Raw genomic sequence first — 24,016 nt, 5'->3', positions numbered from 1 at the left:
TAATTAGGTTATATCTGTTAATTTAAACTAGTGTGTGAATGTCAGTTTTGTGAGATGATAAGTTTAGTTTTTTTTTTGTCAAGTTGTTACTTTAGTATTTAACATGTATAAAATAAAAAGTAACTATGATCGAAGACTACATAAAACTAAGGTCTAAGAGATATGAACAAAGAGAAAAGTTAGATTAAGAATGACATTTATAAACCACAGTTTTCTATGATAGTAATAATTATGTATCTAGTATCTAACTATGATTTACTTTTAACAGTTGCAGAAAAAGGTAAACTACTGGTCAAAGTCAAAGTAAATAAACGCAAAAAGAGTAAAGGGAATATGTTGCGGATCGAAGAAAAGACTCTTTGCTTTTTGACCTAGCTAGTTTTAAGAGACTTGCTACTTAAAATTGCATTGGAAAACCACAGTTTTCTTAAAGTTAAAGTTAACCGAGTAAACAAAAGTAATACTCAAGAAGATAATAAGCTAAAGCCATACACAATCTGTCGATGTCTTCGGGGATATGAAGAAACATATATACTACTTTTTGTGTGTGTTGAAGTTGAACTTCGAATTAACAAAACATCTCGTTTTAACCGGACACTAACAGTAGATGCTGCGATCGATAGAAACCTTTAAAACAAGATTAGAAAGCATATAAAGTATAGCTCCTTAAGCTTAGCCCTTATGAGATGATGTTAGTTGAAAGCCTTATCCCCTGAAGAGGGAGACCAAAATAATAATACTAGTATTAGACTATATATTATTAATCTCGTATCCCCTAACTAACCGTTAATCGTTTTTGTTGTCTAATAATAACGGGCAAGAGTCCATTGCAAATAAATTGTTCAATAATCACAAGCCGACATAGACTATTATATATGTAGATTGATGCTCCTTTTAGCATTTGAAACACTATTATTTTCATCGGTAATCATCAACTCTTGATGTCAAATAGAATTGTTAATGTTCTATATGAGATGGATTTAAATTTGTTGATTGATTAAATTTGGATGCTTCCTTACTACAAGCCTACAAAAAAATATGTTGGATTTCTTGGTCACTTTCTTTATTTTTATTTTTTAGTTTTGTTATTTAAACGAATAAATGAACTCTAGCTAAATGAATATGTCGACATGGTCTTAATTTATAATGCTACTAAAATTTTCATATATGATTCACTTTCTTGAAAACTTTCTTATAAGTAATAAATTCAGTAGACAAGTCGGTTCCTAGGGTTAGACTAATTTGGAACTTATGACATGATACAAATACAATTAAACCAAAGACTAATAATACATAAAAGAGCATGTATTGGGGGCCTAGTGTTACGTGAAACGCGAGGATCACGGTAACTCTACATGTGGAAAGACTCAAAAAAAACTATTAATAAAACAGATTTCCTGGTCTTCTGGTTATTAATCCAATTTGCTTTCCACGTTACGGAGATCATCTGAGAGTAACTACAATCTAAGTAAATAACATACAAATATTTTGTCCGAACAAATCAAAATGAATTTTGAGTATTTTAGATTGACTTGATTTTATCCATTTATTTTTCTATTTTCTTTAACGTTATTTGACAAGAAGTTTCACATCGCGTGTTCATGTAATGTATTAATTATAAATAGAGTTTCTATACGGTTTATTTATATAATCCAAATGTTGTCGTTGTCGAACGTATGGTATATTTTTTTCATGTATCCTGCTAACTTTTACGGTAAATATATATCGTAATTCGTATGTGGAGTCTTAAAAAAAATTATTCGTCATGGCAATTTTTGTTTGTAGCTGGTTTAAAACTTGCAAACAAGAAGTATAAGTAATTTCAGTTAGTAGTTGTGGCAGAGTTAGGTATACACGATAAACCATGGTTTCATCTGAGAATTATTAAATCACATTAACGATAACTTAACGGTAAAAATCGTTACATGGGTACCTGATCTATGTTGACGTGCCTATTGCCCTAGTGAACAGTTTGAGTATATCTTTAACTTTAATTGATTGATCTATATGTGTAATTAAATACGTGAAATCAACATCATCTGGTTTCAGTCCATGTCTCAAATCAATAAGACGCATTTGAGCTTAGCTGTATTGACTAATGATACCCTAAATTATTTTTTAAAACATGGTTTGATAATAGATATACAGATATATTACTACTTTGTAGTAAAATATTAAACATATGTATCTTTAACACAATTGATTAATGATTAAAGGGTCTTTAGAATTAAAATCTCTAACAAGGTAATTATGGTAATAATCAGTAACAATAAAATAGTTGTTTATTATATTGGTTGAGGAAATTATTCATGTAGGAATATTAAATTCGTGACCAACTCGTATAATTGTGACACTCTAGTCGTCTCGTTACTTGAAAGTTTGTAGTCATTGATAAATCCAAGTTCCAATTAAGTATAAATTACACATATCATTACTCAATAATCTCCTCTCCCTTCTCATTGCCCTTTGTAGCTACTTTTATAATTGTTAAAATGTTGCCAAAAAGAAAGATGAGTTCGTTACGTAATTAACTAGTTATCTTGAGATAAGAATACAAATTATATAGCAAGAAGATATAGAGATAACAAGGGCATGAAAAACGATTAAAACCTAAGAAGCGAAATATAATCATAACAAGAACAAAAGAAGAGGTTGAAACATCGAAATTAAATGGACAAAAATATATAGTGACTTGGATTTAGTGAAACAAAGAATGACAAGAGCCAAAATATACTAGTAAAATTTTGTCAACAATGTTATATGAATATAATACAAAATTGAAAAAAAAAAAAAATATACGGCAAACTTCGGCTTAGTATAAAAATATAGTAACCCTCCTAAATCCGTATTATAAAATTTCTAAATTTGGTGATAATTTGGAAATTAAACATTGAAGGTAGCTAGCACTTCGTATATATATATTATGAATTAGACTTACACAAATAAAAAATGCATTAATTAGATAATAAGTATATATACACAGCAGGACTTTCATTTCACGACTCTTGTGGCATGCTAGTGAAAAATTTTTGGTTGTTGGCTTAATATAGGATATATTGGACCCACTTGTATCTTTTTTTATATACTTTTTGCTAATTCTTTTTTAAAATATATATTTAACATCATACTACCAATGAAATTCATGCAATACCTATCCATATATGTGTCTACTCAAAATCAAAAGATCATGAGACCTCAAATCTAAAACTTGTAACTTGTAAGCGAAATAATGTTTGGTGGAGGATAAGCAAATAAATAACATCTAGTTTTAGGATAGGGATGATGAGAATGTAGAGAAATGGATAGAGAGTCATAAAAAACCCGGCAACATGATGAAGAAACTTGTCTCTTTTGCTATGTATGTTGCCTCCACTGACCAACTCTCAACTCTGTTCCATTGGATACCATCAAGTTTCGGCGTCAATCTCGTGCCCTTCACCCACTCTTTACTAATCCTGTAAGCTACTTTTACATTATACTTACTCATGCATATATATAAAGGACAACTAATTTTATTTTGACTTATATTATTACGCAACAAATCAAGTATTTACCGAGACTTAAACCTTAAATGAGAAAATATTTTTTTTCTTTAAGTGAGATTTTCAGCCAGTTGAAACATGTCAATATGCCATGTACTTAATTATAACAACAAATAATTTACGGATGGGTTGGTGATATTATATTGACAAGTGTTCTTAATTAATTTTTCTCGTAATTTTTAGATTTAATATCTAATTATACATTAGCTCTAGATCTGTGTAAACTTTTCGAGTAATTTAACCATTTCCTCTGATTAAATAGCGTCCTTTTAGCTAGATCATTATCTGACTTTATATTATTTAATTTTAGATATACATTTCTTTAAATATAATCGACCGTTTCATTGTACAAAACCCAAGTGTCGTGCCGTCGCAATACTAAAAACGATTTTTTTATAATTAATGGCATCGTCTAATTAACAACATTTTTGGGCTGTTTGGTTGAAGATTATCTGACAATCGTTAGGACCAATACTTGGGATATATATGAATGATACGATATTGGATAAAAAAGCAATGGATGAAGAATGTTTGAAACATGCATGAATCTAACTAAGATCGTATCATAGCTTTTATACTCCTGATGTTCCCTCGGGTGGTATCCTATGGAAACACATTCATTTCCCTTTTGATTTTTCTCATCATGAATATCTAAAGCCAACCAATTACTTCTTTACTCTTAAGACAATAAGACTCATGAAATTACAACCCTAATTAGTCTCTTAGTAACTAGTTATATAGTCCTCTTACTCATCTTGTAACCAACATATATTTATATTTATACTATATTTATTTATCATTCTGCACCATATTCACTGGAAATTTAACATATTACAACAATACGATTTAAGTTTCAAAATGAACCAAAAAAAAATTGAACTTCTTTCCAAAATTATATATTACCACGAAATATATATAGTATATGATAACCAAAATATTGTTGATTTATATAAAGTTAAATTAATACATCAGGATATTCAAATTTAATGTGCACTTTTGTAAATGTGTGTATTTAATGCTATTTTAATATTATATTAAAAACTTTCAAGCTTAGATATTTTCATTTTAAATCACAACCGCAAAAATAGTTGGAAAAAGAAAGATCACATTAGATATTTAAATTATTATACGTGTACATCATAAATTGATTATTTTGTACATCATATATATATATATGATCGAGCACCATATATTGTTCTACTCTTTACTCCAATAAGCCCTACACAAAATGTGGTTGACAAAAAAATATAACCTACAGTACACAAAATGACAAACTATGTATATATACTATATATCATGTGACACAAGTACACCACATAATTATATTTTGTTTTTTGGGAAACAAACACAATGATGCGTTGTTTTTGCATGAATAATCAGTACATACACCATATGTACGCAATGGCACATTTAATAATATGTTTCCCCATTCAACTAAATTCATACATTTATCATTTCCTCTTTTTCTATAAATATGTGTCGTCTCTTCGACCTTGTCTCATTCACAAAAAGAAGTTGTAGAGAAAGATAGAGAGAGAGAGAGATCGAGAAGGAGAGAAGAAGAGAAGAAGAGAAAGAGAGAGAGAATGGGTTCTAAGGGAGACAATGTTGCTGTATGTAACATGAAGCTCGAGAGACTTCTCAGCATGAAAGGTGGCAAAGGACAAGACAGCTATGCCAATAACTCTCAAGCTCAGGTCTCTACATCTTTTTTTTTTTTTTTTTTTGTTCTACTGTTTAAAAAATTCCTTCATAGAAAACATCAAATTATTCGACATTTTGATCTCGAGTCATAAATTTGGTAAATCGAGTGAAGATTTATATTTATGTTTTATGCAAAGGGTACTACTCTCCAAGATCATTCGCAAGATCTGCTCTTAAAATCAAAAATTTCTTAGGTTTATTTCTGTTTTATAAACGGTTAAGTCTTCAATTACTGTTTCTTTGATCAATATCAAATAACTCAACAATCAGTTTATTTACTCTGGATTAATTATTCTAATTTGATTTTTGTTTGGATATTATATATAGTAGGCTACATATATCGGACTAATTGACTCATGCTATTGATTTGCTAAATAAAATTTCTTCAAATAAATTAAGCTTTGTATTATAACAAAAAAATGCGTATAATGTTGAGACAAATATATAAGAGCCAGCGTCTACGTGCATGGAAAGTAATATAGATACCGACAATTTGAGTTCATGAAAGGTAATAATAGATTAATATATGCAGGCGATGCATGCACGGTCCATGCTTCACCTCTTAGAGGAGACACTTGACAATGTCCACCTAAACTCCTCCGCCAGTCCGCCACCGTTCACGGCGGTCGATCTTGGCTGCTCCTCCGGGGCAAACACTGTCCACATCATCGATTTCATAGTCAAACACATCTCTAAGAGGTTTGATTTGGCCGGAATCGACCCGCCGGAGTTCACAGCTTTCTTCTCGGATCTCCCGAGCAACGACTTCAACACACTTTTTCAGCTTCTTCCACCACTTGTCACCAACTCTTGCATGGAGGAGTGCCTTGCTGCCGATGGAAACCGCTCTTACTTCGTCGCTGGTGTTCCCGGATCGTTTTATCGGCGACTTTTTCCGGCGAGAACCATTGACTTTTTCCACTCTGCCTTCTCCTTACATTGGCTCTCTCAGGTACGTACTCACTCTACGTAACTAGGTCACTTTTACTACACACGTATCATGTTATTCGAATTTTTCTGGTTTAAGCTTTAACGGTTAATTAATTAATTAATCAATGTTAAAATACGGGACTTAATTAATATTTCTACCGGATTAGGGCTATCATCATTATTTTTGCTTCGTGAACTTATACTTTTTTTATAATTAATATTAATCAACCAAAAGAAACAAAAAAAAAACTTGTGATATAAATATGATAAGAAATGGAAAATGTGGTAGGTGCCGGAGAGTGTGACGGATAGGAGATCGGCGGCGTACAATAAAGGGAGAGTATTCATACACGGAGCCGGAGAGAAGACAACAACGGCGTACAAAAGGCAGTTTCAGGCGGACTTGGCGGAGTTTTTGAGGGCAAGAGCGGCGGAGGTTAAGAGAGGTGGGTCCATGTTTCTGGTCTGTCTCGGTCGTACCTCTGTGGACCCAACCGACCAGGGTGGTGCCGGTCTTCTCTTCGGCACTCATTTTCAGGACGCTTGGGACGACCTTGTCCGCGAGGTACGACCTTGGTTTTATCTTTACCCTTTCCACCAATTAAGCTAGTTACAACTTAATTACTTAATACGAATCTAAATTAGTAACCTTGAGTTCTTAACTTATACTAGTACTATTAATCCCCATGCATGCCCTTTTGGTTTTTTATGAATAAACACTAGAAATGACGAAAACAACTTGTTTATATAACACTAGGATCTACAATTGACCCAATTTAAGTATTTCTAGCTTTGGAAATGTCGTTTACCTTTTCTTTATCTCTTTCGGCTTTCTAAGAAAACTACAGCAGTGCCAAAACTCAATAAAAACTTTAACTCGTAAAGTCATCAAACCTAGTTACTAGTTCTGTATATAGTATATAGTATCCGCTAACGTCAAGCCACAAAAATTAATCCACAAGTTTCTTGAATTTTTAAGCTTTTCTTAACAAGAGTCTATATATATTTGAAAGAAAAGAACAAAAAAATTAAAACCTAGTATACTATAGTTATGTACAGGACCACATGTACCCATATGTACATTTCTTAAAACTAATATTAAGTTTGATATTGACATAAATATTTATTTTGAAGAAAAATGCAAACCTAACGCAGTATTGTAGTTTTGTCTATGTGTTTGATTTTGAAAGTTACACTTTATGTGTAAATAAATCCACATACAACGAAACATAAGCGAATGATTGTGGTGGCTTTAAGACCACGTTAGTGTACACTCTCACCACTCCTCGATTTAGGTGTAACTATCAATCCTACCCATCGGATTGGTCCTTATCGATCCTAGTTGAATCTGAATCATCCATCGCTACGATCATTTTATACGTCAGAACAAAACCGATATGATGACTTTGTAGAGGCAAAATCGGCAGGCCATATTATTGAAGTACGGTAGTGAAAGAAGACATTAAAAAAAAAATCAACAAGAATTGTTACGTTACTTTCTGACATAATCATTTTAGTCCGTTAGATCAAATATTCTCACTACCAAAAAGTAAAGTTTACATGTGTTTTTAAGTCATTATATATTCAGATAATCATGTTAAAGGCGCAGTGAATCAAAGTAGATATATAATTCAATCAGTATATATAAATTCATATATTGATTTACAAAAAAAAACATAGTCCTTGTGATTGCAGCCTCACACATTTTATTTTTATAGGGTTTGGTAGCGGCAGAGAAACGGGATGGATTCAATATCCCAGTGTACGCACCAAGCTTGCAAGATTTCAAGGAAGTAGTTGAAGCCAACGGCTCGTTTGCAATTGAGAAGCTGGTGGTCTACAAAGGAGGGAGTCCACTTGTGGTGAGCGAGCCGGACGACGCATCTGAGGTCGGTCGTGCCTTCGCTAGTAGTTGTCGGAGTGTGGCAGGAGTTCTTGTGGAAGCTCACATAGGCGAAGAGCTAAGCAATGAGCTGTTCTCCCGAATTGAACGCCGAGCCACTAGCCATGCTAAAGATGTCTTGGTGAATTTGCAGTTCTTCCACATTGTCGCTTCTTTGTCCTTTACTTAATTAATATCAAATAATATGAAAAAGACTAATTATAAGAAACATATTCGTGTGCTCTTGTTTTAACTTTTTTTTTTTTTTTTTTTGTCTGTTTCTGTTCGTAGGACCTCTCTTTAATGTTTAATAGTTCTCTGTCTTCTTTATGAAATGGGGTTTTGATCATGTAAAACTAAAATAGTCAGAAGTCTTTGTACCAAAAAAAAAAACTTTATAAAAGGAAGCCTTCTGTTCCAATCTATGCAGGGTTTCTAACCAACCAAACGAAACTAGAAACATCGTAAAACAACTTTTGAGTTTCCACACTAGTTCAAGTGATGATGATCAGTAGTACTGCGTCTTGTACTCCTTCACCTCAGCGTAGTTCTTGGCGCAATAATCAAACAAGCTTCCATCAAAGCACCGCCTTATGGCTTCTTTTGACAAGAATCCTTCTTCATCACTCGCTAACACATACAATACTCCCCATTCCACTTTGCTCGCTAGCCTACAGACCAATTAATAAATCACTTCTTCACAAACCAAAAAACACATTAAGGGAACATATATCTCAACATTTTGAGCATTGAAGAAAGTATATACCATCCAAAAAAGTCGGAAGGCATCGCGGTTTCCTTCAGTCATGTCCCATAGTTCTCCAAGACTCAACTTATCTGGCACTGTCCTCGCATATTTGCTAAACATCAACTCAAGATTCGCTGGTGTATACCTTCCCAAAGACACATATATTACATATAATCTCGCGATCCTATAATCATAGAAATCTCAAATATATTTAATTACAAGACTACTAACCTTCCTTCATTGTCATATGTTTTAGAGTCGCTTCCGTGCTTTGCCTTGTGAATGTTGTGTATATATATAGGCAAGAACGGAGACGGTAACCATCCCTGTTTCATCAATCATAAGCGTACCAATCATCATAGTCCGGCTCGGTAAAGCTAAATTATTAAGTTAAACTGAATATATATGTACTTAATTTACCGGGAGAGTAGCATAGCTTAGAGCTATGTGGATACCGGTAGTTAAGATAAGTGACGCTAGTAAATTGAAACCGAGTAACTGGAACCCTGGTGCCATCCATTTCGACACCAGTAGATGTATAAATTAAACCAATATGTACATAACTCATAAACTGTATAAAGTGGAGAGGTTTAACCGTTTAAGGGTGTACCAGAGAAAGTTTCATAGGGATAAATGATGCCATTATCATCCAAATCGAAGAAAGCTACATGTTGCTGAAGAACACTAAGGCCATTGTGCCTATGCTCTGGTGTTCCTTGCGGGTGTTCCATGTCCGGTGCTTGTAGTGCTCTCGGCAAATCTAAATAATAGTAAAAAAAACGGTTATGTAGCGTACGAGTCACGCATCCTGAATATATCTAGATAGGTTAGGAGAAGTACAAGGTTTAGGAAGTGTGTCATCCAAGTCACCACGAACACGGCGGTGATAAGTGACCGGAGCATAGGTAGCCACCGTCTCCATTGCGTCTCTCTCCATCCTCTCCATTGTCGTCATTTTTCTATATCTCTCTCTACAGTGAGAAGACTAATGAACAAGAAGAGAAGACCGAAACATCTCGATGCTCCGTGGCGGACATGCACGCGCGACAATGCCACACTAAATTCACCCTTCACACGAGTCAGTGACACTTGTCACTTCAAAGTGGATATAGAAACCAGAACAAGCTTTTCTAACCGAATCGTAACAACTGAATAGAAGAATCTTATCTACATAATACAAAGCATAATTGAAATGAAGAAAACCAATATCTTCTAACAAAAATCAACCGGACTAACAAAAAATATAAAAACATTATTAGAAAAAGAAAAATATGGGTTGCGCAAACTTTTCAGAACACTGATAACATTTTCATAGACTGAAGTGACCGACCTTTGCCAACATGAGGATGCTATATGCTTGGACAAAACGATCATGCTATAGATGAGCGCGTGGCTCAAAAGGCACGATGTACCGTTTTAGAAAGTTGTGATTTTGGTCAGACTTACATTTTCTCTTATAATCCCTAAGATAAGTAAGTCATTTGCAGGTAAAATGGTTGTTTTTTTGGAGTCAAGATGATACCGTACCAACTACTAAAACAACACTAACAAAACACACACACACATACACATTCTCTACTCTGAAATGTCATTTTGTCTTCTCTCTCAGGTGTTTCATCAAAGCCTTCTCTCCCTAAAACCAACTTAAACATTGAAAATTACACATCTTTTCCTCTCTCTTTTTTTTCCATCATCATGGTGAGGCTGGAACTTGATGATCTGCAACTGGAGATGAAGCAGCTTCCTCTTTCGATATGGCAACGTAGTTTGTAGGAGCAGCCGGCCTGTTGAGACTCTCCCTTCTCCCTCCTTCTTTTGCAGTAGACCTGCTTCCATTCTGGTTTGCGTTCAATGATAAACGCCGGTTTGGAGCTCCATTGGCTCCTCCGTTGTTAGCTCGTAGCCCCATCGGTTTCTTGGCACTGACTGGTCTTGCAGGGCTTGGTCTGGTGCTAAAGGCAGAGTCTTGTTCTACGTGTGGCTGTTCTTGAACCTTCTTTTGTTCCTGTTCATATAATTAAAACAGAGGACTTCAGGGGATGACTGACATTTTCGAGTTTATCATAATTGAGTAGAAATGATGAACTTACCCTTAGCCTCCGTTTCTCCTCTTCTCGTTCTTGCCTAAGCATACCGTACTCATCTAGCATAGCTAGCAGAGGAACACCATCGTAGGCAAAGGACATGCTGTGTTCCTCTTCCCAAGCCCGGGTCTTGGCAACCAATGTGTCAACCATGGCTTTGCACAAGACAAAAGATCCAAAATTTACTAGATATGAATACATAAGGGAAGTTTGCAGGCATATCTTGGTTATTTAAAACATACCAGGAATCTTGCTAACCAGAATCCGAGCTTTCTCAGCTCTCTTGAGATTCAAGTGTGCGCCTCTGCTTGCACTGTACCTGTTCTGATCCTGTTCTCAAAAAACGAAACCATGGAAATGCTTAAGATCCACTTTGAAGTTAATGTGCATCATAGTGTGTGTGATTGAGAGAAATTATATATTACCCGGTTGTAGTCTTCTAGCCAGCTCTCTTCCTCACAAGCTGACATCCATTTTTCAACTCGGTCCAAAATATCTTTTCTACTAAATGCTTCTTCCTTAGCCTTTGCTATCTGGCTATCCATGTCTGCCAATAACTCAGTAGGCTCAACATTTCCAGAATCAATCAGTGACATGATCCTCTCACGAGCAGATTCCGGATTTATTTCTACATGGGCACGAGCATATATCTCCTCAAGCTCAGATTGTTTCTTGAAAGCAATTTCTTTCATTCGGCTAGCTTTCAGCTGGTCAAGCCTATCCACTTCCACCTCGGCCTTCACAAGTTTATATGAAATTTTAGGAAGCAGTAACTGAAACTTCAGAACACATAGGAAATTTTATCAATTCAATATAAAATACCTGCTCAATCAAATCACGTGCAAGAGCACCTGGCAAAGTGACCTCATCAACTGAAGCTGAAATGTTACAGGTAACATGATCAAAAAGCTCCCTTTCCTCATCAGGAGTATCCATCAGATTCCACAAATCAATTAGCTGAGTAGCTAGCTCTTGAAGCTGCAACAACAAAAACAAAGAATCATTAATGAATCTCTGTGATCTTAGCATGTCTCAGATAATCATACTTTAGAAAGCTCTCTACCAGTTTGATATACAACAATTGCAATTTACGAAAACAATTTTAGACAAGGATGCAGAGAAAATTGTCTTGACCTTTTGAAGTCTTTGCTTCTTATCATCTTTAAGAGTCAAGACGGTTTTAGCCAACCTTGAAAGTGTGTCATTGCTAATGCTTTTAGACTGGACACCGGTTTCTTCATCTAAGCTCGGATGAACTTCGGTGACAGTGCTTAGGAAATCCAAACCAAGAACGGCACAAAGATCATGAACAGTACTCACAAACTCTAGCACCTTCTGCAGCCTGTCACTCTGCCAAAACAAAGCAGTTAGCAAGGAAAACATAAAGCAACATATCACCACTATAGAGATTCCTAACACAAATTTTACCTTCTCTTTCTGGAGCTCTTGGAGTTGGCTCTGGAAATCGTCTAATTTCTTCAGTGACAAATCAGACTCATCGACTATAGGAACCTCATTGCTCAAACCCCCAGCAATCTCTCCACATATCTTCTGGATTTGTGATTGAACATCAGAGAACTCTCTGACTCTCTCCTCTTTCTGTTGCCACAGTTGTTCAAGAGCCGGTGCTATTGCAGCAAGTTGCTCTTTAATCGATTCTGAAGACTTATCCGGCTGCAAACAACAGAAGAAACAAAAAGACGAAAATCTCACTAACAAAACACTTCATATAAATTTTCTACTTCTATAACATATGGACAAAACTTACAATGCCAACTAAGCTTTTCTCTCCTAGAGATGTAGTGAGGCTGGAGAGTTCAGCATTAGCATCAGACAAGGTTTGAAGAAGCTCAGCTCGGGATTTGGCAGCCAGCTCAACTTTCCTCTTGTAAACATCAAGACACTCTTGCTCTATCTGCAGCAGCAGCTTGTCTCGTTCCTCATCACTCTCACCAACTTCATCCCAGATTTCCTGAATTAAAAAAAGGTTGTAAGAAGTTGACCTTACACAAGACTGGAGTAAAAAGCCTAATCCTAGATAGAGGTTGCAAGACAAGATTTGCACCTGCAACTTCTGCAGTAAGGTACCACAAGTAATTTCTCCAAGAAGAGGACTTTCAGTATCTGTGACCGCCATCGTCGCTATATGAAAAGGTTTTTTTTCCTACAGAAACAAAAAAAATTAGTTAGAAAAGATAACTAAACTAAGAATGTAGAACACACAGAACTCTGTAGATTTTTCTTAATCAAAGTTGTAATCTTTTTGTATATTTCGGAATCTAAAAACCCTTCAATCACTCAACTCGACAGACCAAAACATTAAAATGAACCATATAAATTGGAAAGAGAAATCTAAAAACTTCTCAAAAGCTCAAAAAACACTTTTTCACCATAAACCAGAAAGCAAACAAAGGTCCGATCAAGCATAAGTAAAAGCAACGAGATAAGAAGCAGATCTCTGTTTTAAAAACACGAAACAAGAAGTTCAAGAGAAGCAAACAGCATTGGTGATAAAACCAAAGCAATCAAAAACTAAAGACTTCAAACTGATCAAATCTAACAGTAAATAAGAAAATACAAAGAGAAAAACATTACCGAGGTTGACACTGGATTTCAAGGGTTTTAAATGGGTTTCTCCCCTACACACTCTTCCTACTTATTACTTCTTCTACTACAGGTTTTAGATCTGAAGCTGTATGACAAAACACACACTATTGAGAGTGAGAGATAAAATCATCTTAAGCAAAGGCCAGGGGAAACAAAAAAATATCAATCTATGGAGGAGAGAGAGGTGGAAGAGACGGGGAGGTGATGCATGGGACCCACTCTTTTTTTTTTTTAGTACGATGGTAACTCCAAAAAATTATTCACCCTTTAGTTTTCTGACTTATTACAAACATGACATGACGCTGTTCACAGACAGACTTGTGTCTTTGTTTCTTTATTTTGTTTTGTTTACTCTTCCTTAAGGTTCCTTGACTTGGTGCTTTGCTTGTTTGACTACCACAAGTTATTTACTTTTTCTTTTTTTACAATAACAATAAGAAATCTCGGAAGTAAATAAATGCTATGGTACAGTTGTTTTTGGTTTTTTTCTAACCAATTTTAACTTATGGTTATTTAAAGCGGTAAAATGTTATGTGTAATGTAGCTCAACAAAAAAATATAATTACAACAAAGTTGTTGACCAATTTATGTTTTAGGGACCATAGATAGCATTTTACGGTATAGTCCATTTTTGGGGGTTTAATTATACTATCCCCAATTATTATAATACAATTTTTGTATTGTCACAATCGATCGAATATGTATTTTATTTATTTATATGTTTTTGAAAAGTATGTTGCATAGAGGATAATACATTTTAAGAATTATTGAATTCATCAAACACAGTTGACAAAGAAAAAGATAAAGAAAACAAACTTAGGAGTATGTAAGAAACGAAGACAAACATAAATTTTACGGAATATCTTTGAAGTGTGAACTATGTATAATACTCCAAATAATTGCCTTAACTTGTAATAAACTTGTTTTTTTTCTTTCAAATTAGCAGTAATTCCGATTTTAGTCTTAATTTACTCTACCACTAGTTAGTTCGAAACTTCATTTTATTATTAAGTTGTTTTGTTATAAGTTGAGAAAATGGTGCAAGTACTATGATTGGTGAGATTTAATTTTAATCTACTTTCTTTTTTAAGTTTAAAACATGGATCATGAGGGGGTAGTTCGTATATACAATACAGCTAAGAAAAGTAAGCAAACGTGATGATGAGGTCAGTAAGAAAATTTAGTCAAGCGTCTCCATATAAAACCAAACTAGTAGACTAGTAGTAAAGAAGAAGAGTTATGTCATTATGTGACAAATCTAAATAAAATACAAGTCATAGTCAAATGTTAGTTGGCTATATTCAATATGAAATCGACGTATATACTTACTATCTATACCATATCTAAAACACCCATTGATTATAAATTCAAAAAGTGAACCAAATTACAAAATTTAAAAAAACAGGGGTTTTGGAAATGATTTATTGCACCTATTAATCTTACAAACAATCATCAAATACAGTAAATGTTCTCTTCTTATGACAAAATAATCATAATAATTCAAAAGACTCATTTTGCTCATACAAAAAAAAAAAAACAGAACATACCTACAATATGCTCATCAACGAGTGATGTATTCAATCTCGGCTCGTTCTTTCAACCATTCTAGCACTTTTGCTCCTTCTAAAATCTCTTGTACCTAACCAACCAATTTAAGAAGAACCTCTCTTTCAGTTATCTATCTTATATAGCTCAAGAACATTATTATATTACTTATTAGATTCACAAGATAACTAACCTGATCTTTCACACGCTCCTCGTCATACTCTTGTTTATGTTTCTTGAATTCTGAGATCGAGTTCTCGACCTCTTTTACTAGTTCATCTGTTGAGAACTGCATTCAAAGATTTGGCAATGTTTTTGTTACTAACTTTTGTTTTTTTACTTTCTCTGAGACTAGAATATTGAGTGTATAATATACCTCTAAGTTCTCGCGCTTGAAGATATCTCCAACAGCCAAATTCTGCTTGATTATGTTGGTAATGCTTTCCCTTTGCGTTTCGAGAAACTCATTCACTGCTTTTTGACTTGAAAGTGAAGCCAATTGGTCTTCCGTGAGCTTCATGCTTCCCTGCAGCTCCATGTCATTGAACATTAGGAATTTGAGTGACAGCAAAAGAGAGTAAGAGATGGAGATCAACAACAGTCATCGAAAAATGCTTGCCTGAATCTCTAGAAGCCTAGCTCCATAAAACTGTCTTCCTTGTTCCTCAAATAAAGATTGAGGAATCTCTACTTCAACCATCTAAAACAAAAGAGAAGCAAAGGATGTATTTTACCACACAGATCAACAACGTTACTGCTTCAAATGATTTATGGATTTAGATGATGACCTTTCGAATCTGCTCAAGGATGGCATTGTCTGTAGCTTGCTCCTTAGCTTCCTCCTCCATCTCTTGGCATCTTTTAGACAGAGTTTCTTCAACCTGTTTACTTGTTTCATTAGGGAATTACAGTGAGAAAAGACATTCTCTTTTGTAAAAACTTGTTGCAAACAAAATCCATCTGTTCATTACCTCTTTTAAAGTGGTGCATCCAGGGAGCAATTTATCAGCAAGCGAATCATCTAAAGTTGGTAAATCTCTGTAGAAAAGTTCCTTGCAGTCGACCTGAAGAAAACAAACACAATTAGCTTATCAAAGTATGATCTTTTGTTACCATATTTATATTCATGTCTGGTGTAAAAAAAAGAGCTCACAGTGAACTGAGCACGTTGGCCTCGGAGATTTTCTTGTTTCCATGATTCAGGAAACACAAGCGTGAATGACTTTGATTCGCCTGCTCGAATTCCTGTGATTGAATCAAGGAATCCAGGAAGTAATCTATTCCCTTCCTCAGTGTCAAAGTGAAATCCTGTTCAGATAACCGCACATCTCAGCATTCATTGGCAAACGGGAACGGCATTGCAATAGAGTAAGAGATATGAATCTTAAAATATAACAGTTCTAAAACCTTTGCTTTCAGCATCTGGAATCGCTTGACCCGTTGACCCATCCTCATCTATAGTTGTAGCCGAAATATCAACAACTGCAAGATCTCCCACCTACACAGTTTTAGGATATAATGAAAAGCTTTTCTAGCAACTATATTATCTTTGCAGAGTTAAGTACGAACTAATGCAGTCAGATTCATAACTACATTAAAGAAAGCTAACATAAGCCTAATGGCTGATCTTAGTAACGAGATAGAAGGTTGGTCCCATGTCATCAACCTTCAATGATTTCAAATGTAACATGAAAGAAAACCGCAAAAGTAGCAGAAAAACAATGCAATGACATGGCAAGTTATGTATTCATTTACCTGTAGTCCTCGGTCAGTCACAATCTTCAATGCACCAAGGGACTTGTATTTCTGTCTTAGTTGTCTTTCACAAGCTTTTTTTGCATCTATCTCATCGCCTAATTCTACAACAACCTTCATATTCTTATACCCATCCTCAGGATTCCATCTTAGTTCAGGGACAACATCAACTACCACCTCATAACTGAGTAAGAAGAGAAAAGCAGAATTTCATGTAAAGTTAGTTCGCAAGCAGCAGTCTTGAACTGTTGTTTCAGATTTTTTGCATATGTGAAGGTTAAACATAAACCTAAGAGTCTTGAGCTGAGAATAAGCCTTCTCCATCTCTGGAAAGCTGCTTACAATCTGTATCGAGTCTTTTAGAGCCCTTCCAGTCACCTACAAAAACCAAAATCTCGTATGAAAAATGTTCCAAGACAACAAAGACCAAATTTAGTTAGAAACATCACAAGACTTATTCTCACAAATCATTCTCTTAAACCATGGAAGATTGAAAACATAATTAAAATAATATAAACATAAGACATTTTACCGACTCCATGGCGTGTGGAAGTGTTCTCTTCAAGATAGATTCAACAGTTGCTCTCAAAACGTATGGCCTCCCAACGAAACCAACAATAATATTCTCTGGAACTCTCGTTTTAGGACGGAATCCAGGAACCTAATTTAATCAAAACAAAATCCAATAAACAACAAGCCTATGATACCAAACGAAGTGAAATGACAATCAACAGCAAGCATTACACAGAACAAGCTTCTGCTAGAAATCGAAAATTTTATAAACGATTTCAATCGTATACTCAAAATTTCGTCTTCATTTTAAGATGAAAAACCAATTCACCTTTGAGAGCTTCATGAACTCAGTTAGAACTCGTTGGTAACAATCTTCACATACAATTTTTGGAACTTCCACACTCAATTTCACCTAAAATCAAAAGTTTCATGTCATTTCAAAACTCAGAATAAACTCAATGCCGCACCCACACATATTCTCCAGCAAATAGACAAAACAGATATTGAAATCTCTTACACTTGAATTCGCCTGTACAGTCTCGGTGACCTTAAGATCAGCTGGAAGCTTGTCTTCCTTCACGCTCGTTTCAACCGCAGGAGAAGGCGCCGCGAATCGCCTGAAATCACCACCGTGAGACATAGAATCTCCGAGAAACCCAAATTTTCTGGAGACGCAAGACATCGTCTCCAAGGGGCCGCTGCTAATTGGTTTATTCAGCCTCCCACCAAACTGTAACACACTATCTAATCGGAAGAGACGGGAGCTAACACGACGTGTAATTGAAGGAAGAAACGGATTAATCGCCTTAGCCGTCGTCGTCGTGGTGCTGATAACACAGAGCTCCATCTTCGCTCTCTCTTCTTGCTTATACTGAAGAAGAGCTTCTGAATGAATGAATGAAGCGCCACTTCTTATAGATAAAGCAATGTACTTTTGACATATATCTTCATAAAACGCCGCGTTTGAAATTAATATTTAATAAAGACTCATCTCCTTAAACGCTGCGTTTGGACTAATAAACAAGCTCCTTCTCTTTAATACACCTCACTATCTACTTAAAACGCCGCGTTTTTGAGCTGATAAATAAAGCAACTATTTCTCCGGCGAGTTAGAGGGAGAGAGAGAAGAAGAGAAGAGATTAATGGAAGGTGTAGGATCGAGATTGAGCAGGACGTCATCGAGATACAGTGGTCCGGCGGCGACGGCGGTTTTTAGTGGCCGAGTAAGGAAGTGGAAGAAGAAGTGGGTACGTGTCTCAACCTCATCGGTCGGTGTTTTCAGAGCATCTAAATCCAACGGTCGTAACAACAACAGCAGTAACAGTAACTCACCTCACCATCTACTTCTCCATAAGTGGACTCCGCTTACTTCGTCGGCGGTTACTGCCTCCGACGCTAATGGTTCCGGTGAGGCGGAGGAGCCACCTAAGCGAAGATTCAGATACGCTCCAGTAAGTTCCCAAATTAGGGTTTTTAGTTTAGTGTGAGATTAGTTGAAATGATTGGTTGATTGGTTTTGATTTGTGTAGATTGCGATGCTTGAGCATAGACAGAAACTGATTTCTAAGGAATCTGAAATTGAAGAGACTGAAGAATTCGACACTGAATCGCCATTGCCTAAAGCTGTTGAGCTTGACATGAACATATCAGACTCAGACCAAACTAAGGTACGTTTCATTTAAATTCAGCAATCTAATGAAAATGTCGAGTTTTGTTCAAACTTCTGTTAATACTCAGCTCTTACTCTGCAGGAAGCAAAAACTGGTAACTTGAATCTGGGACTGTGTCTGAATTCTGAAGGGACTGAAGAATGAAGAGGATCATAATGTATTAGCATGAAGCAACAATAAAGCTGTTAGCTTTTGGTATTATTGTAGTTTATTTTGATGTTTCATATTGTAACTTTGATGTCTTCTAGATCTGTATGTAGTGTGTAAGTTAGAAGAAGCTTATAATATATGTAAGATTTGAAGCTTTTACCAAGAAGAATAGAGAGCTTGGCTCCATCAGATTTGATTCCAGCTTTATAAACTCAATGAAATTTTGTGTGTAGTAAAGTTACAACAGAACCAGGGCTTCCCTGGAAGTGCAGCAAAGTCCTGCTACCTTATGAGAAGAATGTTCCTCCAATGAATATGCAAAAAAGAGAACTACTAACTAAAAGAACAAGAACTCGTGATGATGTTGAGACAAAGCTCAACTCTCCTTGTTTAAGTTTTTCAAGCTTCGGACTCTTTCTCGCCCTCTTGATTCTCCACAGCACAAGTAACACCAACCTCAGCTGGCCTTATGACTCGATCATACAATGAGTATCCAGACTGCAAATATGGAAACGTTACCACAAAGTTAAAAAAAATGATGGCAAATAATCCATGATATAGTGTGGACTTACAAAAGATGACATTTACTTAGAGAGTTAAAGTTATACCAAAGTCAGAAAAAGGAGAAATCCTTATATAGGTTACTCTACCTTTAGGACATGAGCAACAGTGCCTTCTGGCTTGGAAGCATCTGGGACTTGGAACACTGCGTTATGTCTGTGTGGATCAAACGGTTCATTTAAAGGATCTTCTTTCACCAAACCAGATTTTTTAAATACCTGCAGTTTTACATATATAAAAATTGCATTTCTTGGCACCAGTCTCATCTTATCTTTTTTTTACCTGAATGAACATATATTATAATGGATGTGTTACCTCTGCTAATTGTTTCTCAGTCATCTCCACTCCTTCTAATAGGTTTTTTAACAGTGGAGCAGCACCAGCCGAATCTTTTGAAGTGTCGATCTTCGAAAAACTCTCTTTGACAACTGAAGAAGCTCTTCCTAGATTATCTGCGACATCCAAAAGGCTTGTTGCAAAGCTCTGCAGCACAACAAACATATTCAGCACTGGCTCATATATGAAGCAAATACGAGTAGATCCAAGAAGAAGAAAAAGGAGTTGCAGAGAAGTAAACCTGTACAGCAAACTTTTTGGCGCTCTCAGCATTACGTTTAGTCCTGTCCATAAGATTCTGCATCTCCGCATATGAGCGAAGAAAATTATCTTTCATTTCCTTTATGTCTTCCTGCTGAACCTTCAAAAGATCTTCCTTCTCACCCACAAGCTTCACCAAATCATCCTTTGATAAATCCTCAAAATCAATCTCTGAATCTGGAAATCAGCAAACACAATTCGTTTAGTAACCCATAAAAACTTGTTCTCTATAGACCAAGACACAGTGTTTCTCTCTATTTTGCCGGGTCAATTTTTTTGACTCACCTGCTACTTTCCCCGCCTCCACATCAGCAGAAGCTTCACCGGTCTTTGGGACCTCGGTGTTACTCTCATTTTCCTTCGTTTCCGCTGAGGAAGACGAGAAAAAGCTGAACCTTTGTAGAACATTCAAATCTAAAGTTGCATGATTTAGGAGCGACACTGGAACTGCAACAAGCTGTCATTTAAAAGGATCCAAATTGAGTATAAATCCAGTGTTCAAAAATCCTAGAATAAGCTAATTTCACAGGTTGAGGATTCTTCAGAATTTTGCATCCAAATAAACTCAAAACAAACTCATGAAAGAGCAATCAAAACATTTACCATCGTGACCAGAGCAATAAAATCAGAGCAAAACAATCATTTGTACTAAAAGACGTTGTTCAATTACCAAACCAAAGATTCGTTTGAACAGACCCCTTAAACCCTCGCAAAACCCAATGAAACTAAAACGAATTACAAACAAAATCGGCTTTAGAAAAACTAACCTTGTTGGGAGTTCCGTGAACGAGGGAGTGAAATCGGCTTGAAACAATCGGAATCTGATTCTTCGTCGGAGTCGCGACAGAGGAGAGAGACGAGCGTAACCCTGCACTGCGAGAAACTCTGGATAGAACCCTAGACACCAACATCACCGAAGATTTTCGCAATGAAATCGAGCAAGACCAGCGAAAAAAAAAACACGAAACCCTTTTTTTTTTAAGACTCTGAATAATAAATAATTAGCCCGACGGCCACGACCCGATGGATGAAGAAAGAGGCAAAAGCGTTCTTCTTGGGGAGGAAGCAAAAACCTCTTTCTTTGTCGGTTATAACCATTTACGAGATTACCCTTACCGATGTATTAAATATTATTTTGATTGAACTAGGGGATTTACCGCGCGTAATTTTTTTTTTATATGACTAACATTTTGATAAGTTTGTACGAATTGATTTTGGGATGTAATAGTTATCTGAATATTTTTAGTTTTTTTATTACCAAACAATAAATTTTAGAAGTAATCAACTTTAACTATCCTTTGACGTTGTGGTTTATTATACTCTCCTACACAGATCTTATCTGCTAAGGGTGCAGTTTGATGATCTTCTCCTTCACAGGTCTCTACACGCATTTCTTTAAACTAAGTGGTATCATATCGACAACACGACCAACTTGAAAAAGCAATTAAGAATTCAATACTAGTTTGGCCGTGTCTAGATGTTATTAGATAAGTGTGTCGATGAATTATGTAGAGTGCGTCTAGAATTAGTTTTGAAAAATAAAATGAAATCGTGGAGCATGTAAATTATATAATTGGTTAGGTTTCACTTTCACATCGACAGTTAAAAACTTTAGAAAGAAAATTTACTGGTGTCATAACTGGGAAGAGTAACAGCACATAAATTTAGTTCCATGCAAAGAAAAGTTTCGGACAAGCCCTAACTCGGGTAATCAGTGACAATCACCTCTCTCTCTCTGTCTCTACTCAAACGTGTCATCATCGTCATCAGGAAGTGGCTGACTTGCTGCCGCTGCAAGCTCCGCCTCATGCCTACAAATAGTATTTAATCGTTAAACTAAAGTAAAGCTTTAACATCAAAAGCTTAGCAACAACAAAATTAGTTTAGAGTACTTACTGCTGCTGAGCTGCCATGTCGATTTGAACTTCTGGGGGAGCAAGGGCAGGTGACTCCACAAAGTGAAGATTAGCGTCCCTGAGGCAGCAAGCAACAATCTCAATCTTTCATCTTTTTTAATTGATATCCAATACTAAAAATGAGGGTTGAATTGATGCATTGTTGCTTACCCGGCGAGCTTTCTAGCAAGGTACAAGAATGGTTTCTCGAAGTTGTAGTTGCTCTTGGCAGATATTTCGTAATACTGGAGATTCTTCTTCCTGTGGAATGTTACCTGCTTGGCCTTCACTTGCCTGTTCTTCACATCAACTTTATTCCCACAGAGGACAATTGGGATGTTCTCACAGACCCTGCACCATGAAATTTGATGACATTATCCGTCTAGCAAGTTGCCACATCCAAAAAAACTCTAGCTTATGTGTGTGAGAGTACATACCTGCAAAGATCACGGTGCCATGTTGGAACATTCTTGTATGTCAGGCGCGCTGTGACATCAAACATGATAATAGCACACTGTCCATGGATGCTGCAACAAAACAAAAACACGTTTCTGTATCAAACAAAGTATTTGTAACCTTTTAGTAGCTTTTTGTGTTGCTAGCTACAATCATGCCACTGAGCTTCAAAAACATAACCAAACTACCAAGAGTAGATGATTTAAGGTAACATATGTGGAAATTAATCAGGTAGGTATTACTGATTCGTATGAATACTAGTACACAGAAGAAAGTACTTACTAGTACCCATCCCTAAGACCACCAAATTTCTCCTGTCCGGCAGTATCCCAACAGTAAAAACGGATCTTGCCACAGTTAGTAAAGAAATCTAGAGGATGAACCTCAACACCAATAGTGGCTGCAAAAAAACAAGAAGATATCAGAATCTGTGAACTCGTGAATTGAATAAAAAAAGGTTATTACAATGTTTCGGGATGACTTGCAAGTACTTACGTTCATACTTCTTCTCAAACTCTCCAGTAAGATGTCTCTTTACAAATGTGGTTTTCCCTGTGAACGAACATCCACAAAAATTAATCAGAAGAGGGTTAACAAGATAGCCAAATCCATCCAACCCCCGAAACCACATAGGACTATCTCAGAACTGAACTGCGACAGATCAATATTGACTGGTACAAACATAATCTAAGGATCATTTAAGTAACACCAAAGGTAGCTAACATCAAGCTCTATGCAAAACTAAGTCGGACGCAGCAAACTCTAGACTCGTGTTTTCTAATCAGAATTGAACTGTAAGATATACACTACTAATCAAAATTACTCATACAAACAATATCATAAGCATGGATAAGTAACAAAACCAAGCTACAGACAGAAAAAAAACTATATCGAAACATCATAATCCAAAATCGAGTTTCTAAAATTGAACAAATCAAAGCCTCTGTATAAGTATATTTAGTAAAACAAAAGAAAAATGAAGCTGAGAGATCATGGTGGTACCTGTGCCTCCATCACCAACGATAACGAGCTTGAAGCTAGGGTAATCAACTGTTTGCTGGTTAGGTAAAGCCTGTGTGAATCATATCATAATTAAAAAAAAAAAACAGATTAACAGATCACGCGAAATCAAAGAGGGCGTACACTAAAAACCAAAGTAGGATCGAGCGAGAAGGAAATTAAGGCAAAGACGAAGAGATAGCTTTACCATCGACGAAACTGAGTGAAGCTACGCGAAGAGTGTCAGAGGAAGGCGGCGAGAGCGTGAGATAGGTTTTTTAAACAGAGTTGTGTGAGTGAGAGCGAGCTTAGGAATGACGCAAACACTCAAAACCCAGTAATCCAGAACTGGATCCGGGTTCAGATCCGTATCCGGCC

General features: G+C 35.9%; 7 protein-coding genes across 7 annotated transcripts; 2 read left to right on the top strand and 5 right to left on the bottom strand.

Moving 5' to 3' along the window:
- The first annotated feature begins 5,050 nt into the window (after positions 1 to 5,050).
- On the top strand, positions 5,051 to 8,481 carry LOC17876787 (indole-3-acetate O-methyltransferase 1). Its single transcript, XM_006280551.2, has 4 exons — positions 5,051 to 5,239; positions 5,779 to 6,198; positions 6,466 to 6,741; positions 7,895 to 8,481. Exons 1-4 carry the CDS (start codon positions 5,129 to 5,131, stop codon positions 8,246 to 8,248), a joined length of 1,161 nt encoding a protein of 386 aa, XP_006280613.1. The 5' UTR covers positions 5,051 to 5,128; the 3' UTR covers positions 8,249 to 8,481.
- Positions 8,313 to 9,798, bottom strand: LOC17877223 (peroxygenase 2). Its single transcript, XM_023777844.1, is given in 7 exon segments — positions 8,313 to 8,729; positions 8,825 to 8,838; positions 8,840 to 8,951; positions 9,038 to 9,132; positions 9,227 to 9,312; positions 9,417 to 9,566; positions 9,647 to 9,798. Coding segments are annotated over 7 exon segments (735 nt in total). The 5' UTR covers positions 9,762 to 9,798; the 3' UTR covers positions 8,313 to 8,566.
- Positions 9,799 to 10,286: 488 nt separating this feature from the next.
- Positions 10,287 to 13,672, bottom strand: LOC17875017 (65-kDa microtubule-associated protein 1). Its single transcript, XM_006280163.2, has 10 exons — positions 13,486 to 13,672; positions 12,956 to 13,054; positions 12,659 to 12,862; positions 12,319 to 12,564; positions 12,025 to 12,240; positions 11,713 to 11,868; positions 11,316 to 11,627; positions 11,133 to 11,220; positions 10,897 to 11,045; positions 10,287 to 10,811 (listed from the first exon to the last, which is right to left on the bottom strand). The coding sequence occupies exons 2-10, from the start codon at positions 13,025 to 13,027 to the stop codon at positions 10,500 to 10,502; spliced, it is 1,755 nt and encodes a 584-aa protein (XP_006280225.1). The 5' UTR covers positions 13,028 to 13,054; positions 13,486 to 13,672; the 3' UTR covers positions 10,287 to 10,499.
- A 1,225-nt stretch (positions 13,673 to 14,897) lies between these two features.
- Positions 14,898 to 18,186, bottom strand: LOC17875082 (trigger factor-like protein TIG, Chloroplastic). The gene is made up of 13 exons (XM_006280177.2): positions 17,828 to 18,186; positions 17,639 to 17,722; positions 17,330 to 17,458; positions 17,087 to 17,175; positions 16,798 to 16,981; positions 16,450 to 16,540; positions 16,196 to 16,350; positions 16,014 to 16,106; positions 15,831 to 15,923; positions 15,662 to 15,742; positions 15,419 to 15,568; positions 15,236 to 15,331; positions 14,898 to 15,136 (listed from the first exon to the last, which is right to left on the bottom strand). Exons 1-13 carry the CDS (start codon positions 18,155 to 18,157, stop codon positions 15,059 to 15,061), a joined length of 1,653 nt encoding a protein of 550 aa, XP_006280239.2. The 5' UTR covers positions 18,158 to 18,186; the 3' UTR covers positions 14,898 to 15,058.
- A 205-nt stretch (positions 18,187 to 18,391) lies between these two features.
- Positions 18,392 to 19,316, top strand: LOC17877135. Its single transcript, XM_006281150.2, has 3 exons — positions 18,392 to 18,761; positions 18,840 to 18,977; positions 19,062 to 19,316. The coding sequence occupies exons 1-3, from the start codon at positions 18,453 to 18,455 to the stop codon at positions 19,122 to 19,124; spliced, it is 510 nt and encodes a 169-aa protein (XP_006281212.1). The 5' UTR covers positions 18,392 to 18,452; the 3' UTR covers positions 19,125 to 19,316.
- LOC17874962 (grpE protein homolog 1, mitochondrial) lies at positions 19,308 to 21,275 on the bottom strand. The gene is made up of 6 exons (XM_006280807.2): positions 21,056 to 21,275; positions 20,574 to 20,745; positions 20,269 to 20,465; positions 20,007 to 20,174; positions 19,781 to 19,909; positions 19,308 to 19,628 (listed from the first exon to the last, which is right to left on the bottom strand). The coding sequence occupies exons 1-6, from the start codon at positions 21,197 to 21,199 to the stop codon at positions 19,530 to 19,532; spliced, it is 909 nt and encodes a 302-aa protein (XP_006280869.1). The 5' UTR covers positions 21,200 to 21,275; the 3' UTR covers positions 19,308 to 19,529.
- Positions 21,276 to 21,828: 553 nt separating this feature from the next.
- Positions 21,829 to 23,950, bottom strand: LOC17875419 (GTP-binding nuclear protein Ran-3). Its single transcript, XM_006281006.2, has 8 exons — positions 23,847 to 23,950; positions 23,642 to 23,711; positions 23,135 to 23,191; positions 22,922 to 23,039; positions 22,621 to 22,710; positions 22,355 to 22,534; positions 22,185 to 22,262; positions 21,829 to 22,099 (listed from the first exon to the last, which is right to left on the bottom strand). Exons 1-8 carry the CDS (start codon positions 23,847 to 23,849, stop codon positions 22,030 to 22,032), a joined length of 666 nt encoding a protein of 221 aa, XP_006281068.1. The 5' UTR covers positions 23,850 to 23,950; the 3' UTR covers positions 21,829 to 22,029.
- Between the last annotated feature and the right edge of the window lie 66 nt (positions 23,951 to 24,016).

The sequence above is a fragment of the Capsella rubella genome, unplaced genomic scaffold (assembly GCF_000375325.1).
Source record: "Capsella rubella cultivar Monte Gargano unplaced genomic scaffold, Caprub1_0 scaffold_8, whole genome shotgun sequence".
NCBI lineage: Eukaryota > Viridiplantae > Streptophyta > Magnoliopsida > Brassicales > Brassicaceae > Capsella > Capsella rubella.
The sequence above is the reverse complement of the archived record's forward strand: the minus strand, read 5'-3'. Positions and strand labels throughout refer to the sequence as shown.

Bases quoted from the DNA above. Each gene is read 5' to 3' on its own strand.
- LOC17876787 (XM_006280551.2), top strand. From the start codon at position 5,129: ATGGGTTCTAAGGGAGACAATGTTGCTGTATGTAACATGAAGCTCGAG. The intron at 6,199-6,465 runs GTACGTACTCAC...AAAATGTGGTAG, and splicing joins CCTTACATTGGCTCTCTCAG to GTGCCGGAGAGTGTGACGGA. The intron at 6,742-7,894 runs GTACGACCTTGG...TTATTTTTATAG, and splicing joins GGGACGACCTTGTCCGCGAG to GGTTTGGTAGCGGCAGAGAA.
- LOC17875017 (XM_006280163.2), bottom strand. From the start codon at position 13,027: ATGGCGGTCACAGATACTGAAAGTCCTCTTCTTGGAGAAATTACTTGT. The intron at 12,241-12,318 runs GTAAAATTTGTG...TTGTTTTGGCAG, and splicing joins AAGAGCTCCAGAAAGAGAAG to AGTGACAGGCTGCAGAAGGT. The intron at 11,869-12,024 runs GTCAAGACAATT...TTGTTGTTGCAG, and splicing joins AGAAGCAAAGACTTCAAAAG to CTTCAAGAGCTAGCTACTCA.
- LOC17875082 (XM_006280177.2), bottom strand. From the start codon at position 18,157: ATGGAGCTCTGTGTTATCAGCACCACGACGACGACGGCTAAGGCGATT. The intron at 16,982-17,086 runs GTTTATGTTTAA...CTTCTTACTCAG, and splicing joins TCTCAGCTCAAGACTCTTAG to TTATGAGGTGGTAGTTGATG. The intron at 15,332-15,418 runs GTATATTATACA...CTTTGAATGCAG, and splicing joins TCAAGCGCGAGAACTTAGAG to TTCTCAACAGATGAACTAGT.
- LOC17877135 (XM_006281150.2), top strand. From the start codon at position 18,453: ATGGAAGGTGTAGGATCGAGATTGAGCAGGACGTCATCGAGATACAGT. The intron at 18,762-18,839 runs GTAAGTTCCCAA...TGATTTGTGTAG, and splicing joins GAAGATTCAGATACGCTCCA to ATTGCGATGCTTGAGCATAG. The intron at 18,978-19,061 runs GTACGTTTCATT...CTTACTCTGCAG, and splicing joins CAGACTCAGACCAAACTAAG to GAAGCAAAAACTGGTAACTT.
- LOC17874962 (XM_006280807.2), bottom strand. From the start codon at position 21,199: ATGTTGGTGTCTAGGGTTCTATCCAGAGTTTCTCGCAGTGCAGGGTTA. The intron at 20,746-21,055 runs GTTAGTTTTTCT...TTTAAATGACAG, and splicing joins TTCACGGAACTCCCAACAAG to CTTGTTGCAGTTCCAGTGTC. The intron at 19,629-19,780 runs GTAGAGTAACCT...CCATATTTGCAG, and splicing joins CTGTTGCTCATGTCCTAAAG to TCTGGATACTCATTGTATGA.
- LOC17875419 (XM_006281006.2), bottom strand. The intron at 22,711-22,921 runs GTAAGTACTTTC...GTTTTGTTGCAG, and splicing joins GGTCTTAGGGATGGGTACTA to CATCCATGGACAGTGTGCTA. The intron at 22,263-22,354 runs GTAAGCAACAAT...TTGCTGCCTCAG, and splicing joins CTTGCTAGAAAGCTCGCCGG to GGACGCTAATCTTCACTTTG.